Source organism: Colias croceus, chromosome 1 (assembly GCF_905220415.1).
Source record: "Colias croceus chromosome 1, ilColCroc2.1".
Taxonomy (NCBI): domain Eukaryota; kingdom Metazoa; phylum Arthropoda; class Insecta; order Lepidoptera; family Pieridae; genus Colias; species Colias croceus.
The window spans coordinates 4,767,543-4,782,113 of NC_059537.1; the positions used below are offsets into that span (position 1 = coordinate 4,767,543).

Below are 14,571 nucleotides of genomic sequence, written 5' to 3' on the forward strand. Positions count from 1 at the left end.
ATAACCAAAAGATAAATTAAAAGGTATGTTTCCATATATTGAGGAGAAATTAAAAACGGATTTGATTCATAGCAAACTATAAAATTTTATTAAGTAAGTAGGTAATAGGTATCTTATTTTACATTGTTGTCTTATTGATAATTTTTAAAATAAGTATATTAATAGTGCACATAATTGTCAAATGCGTTTCAATGAATGCATATGTATCACATAAAAACTATTTAAACAATCAAGGATATCTTTGAAACATTATTATTTTAAAGAAAAAAGGTCAAATAGAATACAATTGAAATCAGATCTTATTTCTATCAGTTAAAATTCTAACAAATTGCTTTTAATCACACTAAATTACAATTTAACGCAAATTAAAACTATATTTATGTAAAACTATGCAGACTTAGTAAACCATCACAATACTAAACAGCTGCTTTTCAAGCTAATACTTCGTGTAATTTACGATGTAAAAAATAAAGATATAAATTTACCAGCTGGAACTAACAGCTAAAAAATATTTAAATACAAGCAATAAAGTAGGAACAAAGTAAACTATACACAGATTAAATATTGTTAAAACTTGACAACTTTAAAAAAAACGCCTAAATAATAAAAAGATACACGCTTTGTCACTCTTAAAATTAGTCATTGCACTCAATTTAAATTCATTTAATCTAAACATCACAGATTGGCACTAAATACATAAATAATTACAAAAATACTTTATACAACTCCATTTAAATAGGAAATACCTATAATGAGATTAATTTTATGTAAGCTGCCAATTGCAAAAATAGAAAATACATTTACAATAAAATACAGTTTAAGTATGGCCAGTCTTTGTACACGCATGGACTGAATGAATTAAAACAATCACATTACATAATCACTTTATACAAAGCAAGAAAAAAATACACCGACTTTATCAGGCAGTTCCCATATAAATAGAGTTGTTTTGTCCCCAAACACAAATACCATTTTTGTGTCATTAACAAATTAAATAGCCAAATTATCGTCTTTCTTGCAAGGATGTTTTATAGTTATGTACGGCACACCCAACTCAAAATCGTTAATCGGCCAATACCGCAGTTGGGGTTTTTGTTCCGGCCTTTCTTCGGATACATTGAAATACGCGAACAGTACAAGGGCTGTATAACTCGCTATGAATATTAGTATGTGCCAAGCGCCATGCATGTATGGGAAGTCGATGTAAAGCCACGCATCGCAGAACATTCGGTCGATGATCCAACAGAACATGGCGAGGAGGCTGACGGCAACGCAACGTAAGCCGAGGCGATAAACGCGCGCGCATTTTACTCTGGAACGATTGAGAAAATTAGGCACGTAATATTTTAATTTTCAACCTATAAAAATTTAATGTAGAAAACGTTTAATACAAGATATTTTTCTCAGTAAAACCATGGTAAAACTTATTTTCAATGTTTCTTACATAAATCAGTCTTTCTGAAATGTATATTAAGCAGTGTTTTGTAAATTGTATCTGACCACTTCACCGCTTCCTATCATACCAGACACCAGAGATTGTGGTCAAATGTTTGTCTATTGATTAATTATTATTAAACAATCTGTTTAAAATCCAATTAAATAGCTATTATAACTTAGGTACAAAGTGTTGCATAACATAAAATTGTCTATTCATTGCACGCATAAATTAAATAAAAACGTCTTTGTTTCTAAATAGATAAAGCAACATTTAATCGCCTTATTTTTAATGAACAAAGTTAATATACGCACACATTCATTCTTAATCGGTTTAGCTCTAGCGCTCACGTGTATTGCTACACGCAACTTTGTATTATATCATTACTAAGTAATAAGTATCATGAAAATGTAGGGTAATTTCGAAAAATTATGATTTCAATTTGTGAATTATTTACTAAATATGTGTAATTAAACTTCGTCGATGAAAATAAAACAGATGCAATACCTATTAAAAGGATTCTTACTTCCTATTCAAAATATTTTTGAATTACCTAATGTAACAATACATGTACATACATACCTACATCATGCTATATAACATAGGTAACCCTCCAAACATTAATTATAACTATTTAGTTGTATAAAAAAAATCACTAACCTTTTCAACTCTTTACATAAGAATCCCAGGGAAGGTAACGCTAGGGTCATTAGAGCAAAGGCATTTGCTTTCGGGTGCATCACCAGAAATCCCGTGGACAACACCGAGAAAATGCTAGAATAGAATGCTAGCACTCTCCTGAAAATAAATAACATTTTTGTATGTAAATAAAAATGATTAAAATAATACAACGTTATCTCTCACATATACATGCAAACAATGGACAATTTTTTCTCTTTACATTTCAGACCATTACGGATGTACCTAACTACCTAACTAGTTATGTATTGTTTAATATTAAAAATATTTTCTGCTAGCTTCCGCCCGCGACTCCGTCCGCGCGGATGTCGGTCTTCGCGTGGATGGTTTATTTCTCCATTTTGAGTAAAAATATCTATTGGACCCAAATACGGCTAGGCCTATAATAATACGAACGTGTGTTCGCGGTTCTACAGAACAACGTCTAAAACTGAAAAATTAAGATTAATTTTTTTCTACGTATTTTCCCAGGATAAAAAGTATCCTATTTTACGCCCAGGATAATAAGGTATAATTATACCAATTACCAAGTTTCATCGAAATCGAACCGTTAGTTTTCACGTGATGCCTTCACATACAGACAGACAGACAAAAATTTTTTTTAATCACGTTTTTGGGTTTGGTATCGATCCAGTAACACCCCCTGGTATTTATTTTTTAAATATTTTCAATGTACAGAATTGACCCTTCTACAGATTTATTATATGTATAGATGAGATAATTATACATTTTTCCATGTCGTCGGGTTTTAAAAGTTATAATTTTAATTACTATACATATTGCAAAAAACACGTTTTTTGGTTTATTAAAGTTCATCTATTTCTAAAACTAAAGTAATAGAATTTCATTTAACCGCTTGATTAAATTATTTCAGTTTAATTTTACTGCAGACCTTACAAGATTAGGTGCTCTTAAACCTATTCCGTGGGCTATAAGCCGCAAAGACTAAGTCACAATGTTTTAAAGTAGGTCATTTTGTAACCCAGTATACAACGTTAGTAACTTGCAAACTAGTATTAGGTAATGAATGCAATTTAAATTATTTAATTAAGTGGCATCATACGGCTGGAATATTCTTGGTATTCTTACAACAATATTGTATTATTATGATGAGTTAACCGTAGACCGTAGTGCATTAGAGGTCGTTAATTTTTTTAACTACATAATTCATTATTGAAACACTATTAATATTGTTTGTAGGTAGGTATCTACTTGATAAATGATAACTACTGTCGGGCGTTATTTGCTTATTCTTATGGTATAAAAAAGGTAAGTATACATTTTAGCCGGTATTACAATTGAATACTTATTTCTACTAACAATGTATAACGCAATTCTAAGTAAAAGAAAAAACATTCTATAAGGCCTTGAATCTTGATTATTATTACTCGTGACGTGCATTCACTCATATAAAATAATTATGTAGGCATTTAAAAAAAAAATTGTTCGATAAACACGCAAAATCAATGAGATTTTTTGGTATTCAAATAATTTATTGGTTCAATAACAAATATTTTATCCCTACGCTCAGTACAGAAAAATATAAATATTTGAGAAGTTACTTTTCAGTGACAAAACAGGGAGGAAGAATGAAATAAAATAAAATAAAATTTATTCTTTAAAATCTGAATCTAAATAATAAGTAACTACTCAGGTATCGGTACCTACCTAACTCGGGTTAGACATTTGTTTTGTAAAGGAAAATTTTATTATTTTGTTATTCTACATTCATCTTTATTCCACGATAGAAGATAGGTACCTTTACAACGAACTTTAAATTATTTAATAAATTTTATTTCATATAATGCTGAATTACGGTGCTTCAGGGCTCAGGCTATTAATTAAATAAGTAACACAAATAAATGGTAAGATCGTAAATGTAAACATGGTCATTCTTCATGATAACAGTTTTTTTTCAAGGTTAATCCACAATGAAACGCGACTATTACGACTTAAAATTTTGTATCAAACATGTTGTTTTAAATAATAATAAGTAGATCATAATAGGTAGTTCAGGGAAATATCTTATATCTTACCTCATCTTGATATGGTTGCGAAGATATCCCTAAAATAAGAATTGCGTGTAGGCTCTGGACGAATATTATACATATATCAATAAATCTTATTTTAGGGAAATCTTTTAGGCTCTCTTTTATAAATTTTTCCCGATTATTAAATATGTTTGGACAATTGCGACGTCACTTCCCGCCACGCAAACATCGGTTTCAATGTCCTTTAAGTGCACCCAACGCATAATATAATTTAAAAAAAGTTAATCATGAGACATATTGTAATATTGATCGTGATTCGTGGTCCCTGCTACCACAGTAGCCATGTAATAAATTATTTTTATTAAATATTATTAAATGCTAAATTGCATCATGTTCATAAATATCGGAGCGTCAAGCAAAAAAAATCCTTTATTGTAATCGATGTGAGAAAGTGAAATCGATTTCATTACGGGAATTTTTTGTATGTTACATCATAATTATAATTGGGTAAACCAATGGGTCTATTTATTTAAATGCTGGCGTAGCGCCTGCTATGTTTTGGGCTCTTTACTCTTTAGGTTCAGATCCAAATTTGAATCGAACTCGAGATACCTTTCTTGAAGTATTTATTTGTTATTACTTAGATAAAATACATTTGAGATATAATAACTATCACCACAGATGTAAGTCGTTGTAGAAGCTAGTCTATCACGTTCGTTTATTCGGCTATTACCAATTCTTCTCACGCTTGGCATCAAAGGCCGTACAGAATGACCATATCTTATCAGCCACGAGCCTCATTGTAGGCCATTACCCAATTCAAAGGACGTCAAATCAAATGGCACATGTTATTCTATCACAGTACATTTGTACTCAACGCACTTAGAGCTCTTTATCGTGATAAGAATACGCCCTTGTAGTACCTACTTACTTTGTTTACGACAAACCCTTGTTTCGAGCTTGTAATTTTGCGAATGTTTGATGTTTCTATACTACTTATTCTACTCTTCTTAAAAAACAGATGCTACTATGATATGATTACTGCCTAGGTAGGTAACTAATTATTAAGTATGCGAAAATAAAAGGAAATCGTGGAGTAGGTATGATGGATGGATTTCGATTAAGTTAACAAAATCATTTTAATTAATTATTATAAATACTAGACCGTACTATATTCAAGCGTAATTTTGTGTTAACTTTGAACATGTCGGTTAATACCTACTTAGTGTTAAATTTTCCATAAATATTTCAAATTGTTATGAAGATTAAATCCATATCGAAAGAAAATTCATAGTTTTAATTATTAAACAGTATCCTACTTTCGTAATTAGTCTTTTAAATAATAAAATAATAATTACGTGACATATTTTGCTCTACAAGATTGTAACTTAATCGAGCGCGAATTTAAGATAAACAAGTAGGTACTTAATGTCAGATACATATTTCATTGTTATTTAACCTTTGCACGTGTTATTTCAACGGTTCAAAGCTTTTACATGTTGGGTTGATTCATGCAGCGCGCATAAAGAATCGGTCATCTGAATTATTTAACACATTATCGTTACATCAGTATTTTATTTGTATTCTATTCATTGTATTTTTTATTTTATTTTATTTTAAATAAGATTTTTATTTGTATTTTAATAATCTAAAAAAAATAATCAGCGTCATTCCTGGGGACCCCTAATAGACCAAAATATTTCCTATGAAACAAAAGGAATCACATCAATCGGTTTATCGATTAACAAAACACACGGAGTTATCGAGTACAAAAACAAAAAGAAAAGACGTGTGGCACTCGGGGACTGCCGCGGTAGAGCTATTGCATAGCATGCCTTCAAGCGACACCTCCGAGCCCGTCGGAGTGGGGAGCGTGAGGTTTTTTCGTTACGGAATTTCTCGATTTGGTCCCCGCGCTCAAGGCCCGCGATAGAAGCTATGCAATAGCTTAAAAATATCGAAAAATGTCAAATTGAGAATCTCTATCGTTTTTGGGTGGAGCATCGCGTCAGCGTCGGTTCAAAATATGAAATATGTACCTAGTAGTTGTGCCTCGGATTGAGACGTACGTGCGTAGATTGAAATATAAATTAAATTCTTCAAACTAGATCATAGCCCATATGATGTTGTCGATGTCTAATAAAAACAAATTCATCAAAATTCGCCCAGTATTTTTTGCGTGAAACCCGGACAACAGACAGTTTTATTATATGAATTTATTATATTACGATAACGTATTTTTCGATGATAATATGATGACTAGGAACATAATTTTTTAAGATGCATATAGCTGAGGCCCGAGATCCAAGATTTATTAAAACTATTTCCTAAACTTTATAAATGAATAAATATTTTTAAAACATTAATTAAATAAGAGTAGTCCTCAAACCATGGTGGCGCTAATTATAATTCGTAATTACGTGATTAAAAAAAAAGAAGACTTCGGCTATGACCAAATATAGAGGTATCAGGAGTACAAGGCCACCAAAAATTCATGTTGCTTATCTAAATAAGTAATCTAGTAACGTAACGGCACCGGTTTCCGACTATAAGTCCTTTCCACCTAAGATGATTTCTGTGACACATCGATTTTTGACACGTGAAGAGATGTCTGTACTGAAATCATATCAATTGTTTTCGATAATCGATAATATTTTATATGGAAATGAAATCGATTTGAATAATGTACCAAAATTTGTTTTTTCGGCATTTCGCCATCAATTAACTAAGGAAACTTAGCAAACAACAGCAACAAAGTGGGAGTCGAGCACTGCTTCGGCACGAAATGGGTCAAGCTCGCACCGGGGAAGTTACCACACCCTCACAGGAAACCGGCGTGAAGTGGTGGCATATTAACAGTATGCCACCGCGTTTCGTACGGTGAGTGAGGGGTCCGGAGGCCCAATAACAACAACCCCCAAATATGAACGCGGCATTATTAGGCAGAATACCCCAGGAGGGTACCGGCACCTGCGGTGCAGGAGAATCCCTCCCGCAGCGCCTGCGCTGCGGCAGCCCGTCGTATTCTGGGGCGGGCATAATTCCGCTCGGTCATGTGCCAAGGGGTTCGCAGAGCAAGCAAAAAAAATCACCCCTCTCCACTCTCACGGTGGACTTTTGTAACATACGGGGGCTGCACACTAACTTAAACGCCGTCCACTACCATCTTGAGACGGCTAAGCCGGCCTTGCTCTTCCTGACTGAGACTCAGATATCAACTCCGGCTGACGTATCTTATCTCACATACCCTGGTTTTAAGCTGGAGCATACTTTTGCACCGCGTGCCGGGGTATGCGCATACGTTAGGGAGGATATCTGTTGTCGACGTCTTGGCACCCTTGAAGGTGAGGATCTGTCTATTATCTGGCTGCATATTGACTGCGGCGACCACCCTCGCGTCTATGCTTGCCTGTACAGATCCCACAGCGGGAATACTGGTACCGACCGATTATTTGAGCACATCCAAGAGATGATCGACACCTTGCTTGTACAGTTCCCTTCTGCAGAGCTCGTGGTTTTAGGCGATTTCAATGCCCACCACGTTGAATGGCTCGGGTCGCGTACAACTGACCACGCGGGACGAACTGTACACGATTTTGCTCTAGCCTATGGCCTAACACAGCTGGTCTCATCGCCTACGCGAATACCGGATGTGGAGGGCCATACTCCCTCTCTTTTGGATCTTCTGCTGACCACACATCCCGAGAACTATCAGGTCTCCGTCGTGGCCCCACTGGGGTCATCAGACCATTGCCTGATACGGAGTATGGTGCCACTTATGGGCTCGAAACAGCAGACACCTGCAGCTCGACGCCGTGTGTGGCACTACAAGTCGGCAGACTGGGACGGAATGCGTGGTTTTTTCGCTTCCTACCCATGGGGGCCTGTTTGCTTCTCCTCGGAGGATCCCAACGCTTGTGCTGAGTCTATCACTGACGTGGTACTGCAGGGTATGGAACTATTTGTGCCATACTCTGATGTGCCCGTTGGTGGTAGATCTAAGCCTTGGTTTGGACGTTCCTGTAACATGGCGTCTCGTCAGAAACAGGAACTTTTTCAAGCCTGGGTTGCAGCAACGGCGTGTCGCGATCCAAGCGTTGGTCTCATCAGGAAGAAGTACAACTCTGCCTCCAGATCCTACAAGAGAGAAATCGCTAGGGCTAAATCCAGTTATATTGGTGCACTTGGCGATAGACTAGCGCGACTTCCTTCGGGAACACGGGCGTTTTGGTCCCTCGCCAAAGCCATCCAAGGTAACTTCTGTCGTTCATCCTTTCCTCCTTTGCACAAGGACGAAGACTCTCTGGCCCATTCCGCTAAAGAGAAAGCCGAACTCCTGGGCGCTCTCTTTGCTAGGAACTCGACTCTTGATGACAGGGGAAAGACACCGCCTACCATCCCGCGGTGCAACCATTCAATGGCGGATATACGTTTCACACAACGTGCCGTTCGAAACGCTCTCTTTTCCCTTGACATCCATAAGTCGACAGGGCCGGATGGAGTCTCCCCTATTGTGCTTAGGACATGTGCTCCTGAGTTGGCACCGGTTGTAACGCGTCTTTTTCGGCTCTCTTACGCCAAAGGAATCGTTCCGAACTCGTGGAAGACTGCTCTTGTCCACCCAATCCCTAAAAAAGGCGATCGCTCAAATCCGTCTAACTACAGACCGATCGCCATCACCTCTTTACTCTCCAAAATAATGGAATCCATTATTAACTGCCAGCTCATGAGGTACCTGGAGGAGAACCAGCTGTTAAGCGACCGGCAATACGGTTTCCGTAGTGGTCGCTCGACTGGTGATCTTTTGGTGTACCTCACCCACAGATGGGCGGAGGCGGTTGAGAGTAAAGGGGAGGCATTGGCTGTAAGTTTGGATGTAGCGAAAGCCTTCGATCGGGTCTGGCACAAGGCACTTCTAGCGAAATTACCATCTTTCGGACTTCCTGCGAGGTTATGCGATTGGGTTGCCAGCTTCCTGGAAGAGAGGAGCATTAAGGTCGTTATCGACGGTTCCTGCTCTAAGCCTCTTTATGTGAATGCTGGTGTCCCACAAGGCTGCGTGCTATCTCCTACACTGTTTCTTCTGCATATCAATGATTTGTTACAAATCAGTAACATCCATTGCTATGCAGACGACAGTACGGGGGATGCTCTTTATCCCGGCCGTGCGAACACCTCAAAGGAAAGCCTCAATGAGAGCCGAAACAAACTTGTGTCTGAAGTCGAGTCTTCCCTTCAAGAAGTCTCGGATTGGGGCGAACTTAATCTTGTTGAGTTCAATCCCCAAAAGACACAGGTTTGCGCGTTCACCGCTAAAAAGACCCCATTTGTCGTAGAACCTCGGTTTAAGAGTACTCCCCTTAGTATATCGCCGAAAATCGGAATCCTCGGAGTTGAAATCTCGAGTGACGTTCAATTCCGCAGTCATTTGGAAGCGAAGGCTAAATTAGCCTCGAAAAAGCTTGGTGTGCTCAGCAGATCGAGACAGTACTTCAAGCCGGCCCACCGACTTCAGCTGTACAAGGCTCAGGTGCGACCGCATATGGAGTACTGTTCTCATCTCTGGGCCGGAGCCCCACAGTATCAACTCCTTCCTCTTGACCGCATCCAACGTCGAGCAGCTCGAATTGTCGATGACCGTAGGCTTTCCGATAGGCTCGATCCTCTGTCAGTGCGAAGAGACGTTGCGTCTCTCTGTATACTGTACAGAATCTACTATGGGGAGTGCTCTGAGGAATTGTTCCACCTACTACCAGCCGCACAGTTCCACCACCGGACCACACGCCGTAAAAACCAGTTCCATCCGCACCATCTGGATGGTTGGCGCTCCACCACTGTCCGCTTCACCCGCAACTTCCTTCCGCGTACGGTGAAACTGTGGAACGATTTGCCACCTGCGGTGTTCCCGAACAACTACGACATTGGGGCCTTCAAGAAAAGAGCTTATTTGTCCATAAAAGGCCGGCAAAGCACCTGCAACACTTCTAGTGTTGCAAGTGTTTATGGGCGGTGGTGACCACTTACCATCAGGTGGCCCACCTGCCCCTTTGCTTGCTCTGACATAAAAAAAAAAAAAAAAAAAAAAAACAAAAAGTCAACAATAACAATTAGTAACAATAGCAGAATACCACGGAAAGTATCAATATAAAAATGCAACTTGTATACAAGGCTGACGCACTCCTACAGACGATTGACTCGATTGACAAACGATCATTAGATGGGCGCCGATTATATGATTTTCCAACTCTATGATTTTTCAACGATCCATTTCATGTACACGTTGCGTAGGTATTATATTTTTGTGTTATTTTATTTTATTTTTCATTATATTAAACTAAACAATACTGTTTTTGATTTATAAGCTTAAGATGTCTCATTTTTATATTTTTGGTAATAATGCCGCCATAAAATAAAAATATTATGCACTAAAATCATTTTGGCGTTTTAAACATAAAATACGTAATTCGGAACACGATGAAGTGTCACAGGAATCATCATAGCTGAAAAGGACTATAGCCTCCTCTATCCGACCATTTTGATTTTTATTTGATAAAACGTTTAAAATACGCGCGACACTCGTGAAACTGAAGGCTTTCGATCCAATCACTTTTCGTACGTCATCTGTCCAAAATTGGGTTTCAAATTTTAACCGACATTTCATCAATCCAAGAAAAGCTAGGCGAGGGTGTAGTTTGTATTGAATTGAATGCGAAAAAAACATAAAACGGTGAAAATAAACATTTGTATTTTTACGCTAAATACTCTGGTAAGTTTGTGGTTAATTTACTTTGAACGTTTTATTGGTGTTTTAAATTATGAATTTTAAAATATACATGCAAAGATAGCGTGTTTTTATAGGTTTTTTTGGCCAAATATTTATGGACGGAATGAGGAGCTTTTCAAAATAACAACATTCCGAAATCCGACCGAATCGGTCGGTAAACGGAATTTCGCACTTTGTAAAAGAAGGTAATTATCTATTATGCATGTTGTTTTGTGGAGGTTTCGTATTAAGTTATTTATTCTAAACGCTATGCTTACATACTACACCTGTATGCGACCAATGCTAACTTTAATGGATTATTTGTAATATACGTTTTAACTGACACTCTTTTTTGATTTTTTTGTTATTCATTTACAAAGACCGGTCTGGTTTAAAAACCCTATATTTTACGTTTATGACACATAATTGCATAACTACGAAATTGTGAGATCTTTATAAGTGTACATATGAAATAGAAATGAACTAAAAATGAATATCAATTTCGGTTTAGAGGCTTTATTACGCAAATTTAGGTTTGGTCGGAATCTAGGTGCGATATATTTCCCTGTTTCCGTCCAACTGGGTTGCTTTTGCTTGCGCTGTGCTTGAGTGAAATTGCATGCGTTTATTTCAGGTCATCATCATGAGTGATAAAAAAGAGGCTGAAGTATTCTCATTAGCTGAAATAATACTTTTGGTGAAATGGATTTGGGAGCATTCAAGTAATACGTAACGCAATTTGGGGGGAGGGGGGGTCTCGTAAAACGTTACGATGCGTTACAGGGGCGGAGGGGGTCTTTCTTACAACACGTTACGTGGTAACATTGTTTTTAAAAAAAAAATAGGGAATTAAAACTCCAAAATTGGCAACCATTTTTGTTTATATTTCAGTGAATCCCTAGATTGTATTATACCTACATCATTTATTGTTGTTCTCGTTGTCAGTATTTGTTAGTGATGATGATTATAAACAAAACTAGCGGTCCGCCCCGGCTTCGCCCGTGGTACATGTTTACGTTTTCTCTACATAAGAACCATCCTCGTACTTCAAGGAATATAATAAAAAAAGAATTATCGAAATCGGTTCAGCCGTTCTCGAGTTATGGAATTACAACGAAAAGTGGCATTGATTTTTATATATTAGAGATACGCAGGTGTTGCGGATTAAAAACCTTTTGTTTTATTTTGTATTAATACTGTTAAGGCTATTTACATTTATTAATTAAAGCTATACCAAGGATAAAATCTGTAACTTAGGTACTTTTTTTCGACTTCAGGGTAAAAATGGTCACTTGGAGTGTTACGTAACGTTTAGAGAGTGGAGGGGGGAGTATAGAAAAACGTTATGGTGCGTTATAAGGGGGGGAGGGGGGGTCAAAAATCTACAAAAATTGCGTTACGTAATACTTGAATGCTCCCTTTTAGAATTGGGCAAAGTAGTCAATGGGACATTCTAATTTAGTGTGGATGACCAGTGAGGCATTTTATGAGTTTGAGTTTGAGTAAATGTAATTTTAAACTACTACAGTCTAACATAGAGTTAGTTTTTGTTATTATAATAAATGCTCAAATATTATCTAAAACTAGCGGTCCGCCCCGGCTTCGCCTGTGGTACATATTTAAAATATCTCTCCATAAGAACCATCCTCGTACTTCAAGTAATATAATAAAAAAAGAATTATCGAAATCGGTCCACGCATGATGCAGTGAAAAGACGAAACGGGTTTTTTACGAATTTACATTGTATAATTCTATTATCATAAAGTTGATTTTAGTAGAAAATATTTGGCTGGTCGGAATCTAGCTACTCAGTGGTCGGAAACACGTGTATTTGTACTCAGTCGGTCGGAAAATGGTGCTTTCAGTTAATTTCCAGTCGTGACAGTTAAAATCCAAATTTAGGTAATAAAAAGCCATTATGAAATACAATTATGTGCATATTTTAAAATATAAGTTCGTAATCTTTCATAATATCATTTTTTCTTATGACCTCTAGAGTATTTAATTTATCTTTTAAAGGATTCATTTAGCCGTATCAATCAGTGGTCGGAATTCGGTGCCATTACGTTAAACATTCATATAAATTAAGTGACAAATATATAAGGCAATATAGTTTAATTTACTAAACATAATATTTTCATTATAACCCATTGAGCCCCCAGCGGCCCGATCAGTCCACGACACAATCGATTTTCTATGGTGTCTGTGATTCCTGGGACTGATTTAATAAACAAGAACTCACCTGTTGCCACCTAAAAATTTTGGGAAATATCGTTTCGGTAAAAACATTGCAAATGCAGCCATGAACACCCATAATATTGCAAGTTCATCCAGCAATTGTCCTAAAACAACATAATACATATAAAAAAATATACATACAAAGTTAGAATACATAATTATGAGAAAAAAAGCACAATTCAACAGGTTCAATGTTCAGAAAACTGGTTTGTGTTTTAGGCAAAAAAAGTTCCAAGGATTTTGACCCTTTATGATTAAAAAAATGTGTATTGATAAACTGCACATAGTTAAATAATTAAGTCAACTTCATACATACCCACTAAACTTAGAGTTGCATGGAAATATGCTGAACTTATTCCAACAACCATCAATAGCACCCACAAAATATTAATAGCTGGATTGAAAAATTTAGCATATCCTTGGAAAAGGTGTATCAATACTGGCGGAAATAAAAAGAACAGTACATTGCTAACCTGAAATTAAAACATTTTTTTAAATATATGATAGTATTTTTTATCGTACAACAGATTGAATTATTCATAACAAACAAGTTCTATTTTAAAACACATTGAGCTCAAATATAAATACGGCGCATTAAAATAAACTCGGGCCTATTAGCATAAAAAAAGTTAAAAATAAACATACCGTATTAACAAATTCTGCTATCATAGGTGTAATGGAATAATTCGATTCACACCAATCCACAGGTGAGCTGCCACGTTCCAAATGCGACCACATCTTGGAAATAACTATATTCTTTGTTTTAAAATTCGCTGGTGTAAAAACTAAAATAATGTAACTTCGCGTAACAGTACTCGATGTAAAGGGTATTGAACTTGATTGTTGTGTCGAAATTTAAACAATGTAATACAGAAGCAAAAAGCACACATTTAAGTCTGATATTTCGCCAATATCAAATTTTAACAGACAAATTCACTGGAAATACTACGTGCAGTCGTATCCACATACAATTATTGAATGAATCGTGCAGAAATCACAATGAATCATTGACTATAACATCGTGTTTGTATTTTGATACGAACCTTTCAATTTATCAACAAAGTGACGTTGACTTTTCGCAACAAGTGACAAATGACATCTGTTGAGTTTTTTTTTTTTTTTAATAATTTATTCATAACCATGGATACAAGTCCTTCAGTCGCAATCTTGAAGTACATCATTCTGTTGAGGTCGATATAGTATTGTCAACATAAAATTATAATATATCGTTTGCTCCTTAGGTTTGCGTGGGTTTGCTCTATTAAATTTAGCATAAGATCCCATATTATTACACTCGATTCCGCCTGCAGGCGTCTGTTTTTATCTTGATGAATTTAATTTTAAATAAATGCTATTGCTGAGGGGGGGGGGGGGGTCTGCAATGGATTAGCGAAAATTTTCCCTAAAAAATTACCAAGTTAATCTATTTAATTAATTTTTATACA

The 14,571-nt window shown here is 36.4% G+C and overlaps 1 protein-coding gene across 1 annotated transcript; it reads right to left on the reverse strand.

Annotated features, from left to right (window-relative positions):
• Positions 1–151: 151 nt before the first annotated feature.
• LOC123705199 (alkaline ceramidase) lies at positions 152–14,191 on the reverse strand. The gene is made up of 5 exons (XM_045654244.1): positions 13,772–14,191; positions 13,443–13,599; positions 13,131–13,230; positions 2,096–2,233; positions 152–1,312 (listed from the first exon to the last, which is right to left on the reverse strand). The coding sequence occupies exons 1-5, from the start codon at positions 13,862–13,864 to the stop codon at positions 991–993; spliced, it is 810 nt and encodes a 269-aa protein (XP_045510200.1). The 5' UTR covers positions 13,865–14,191; the 3' UTR covers positions 152–990.
• Between the last annotated feature and the right edge of the window lie 380 nt (positions 14,192–14,571).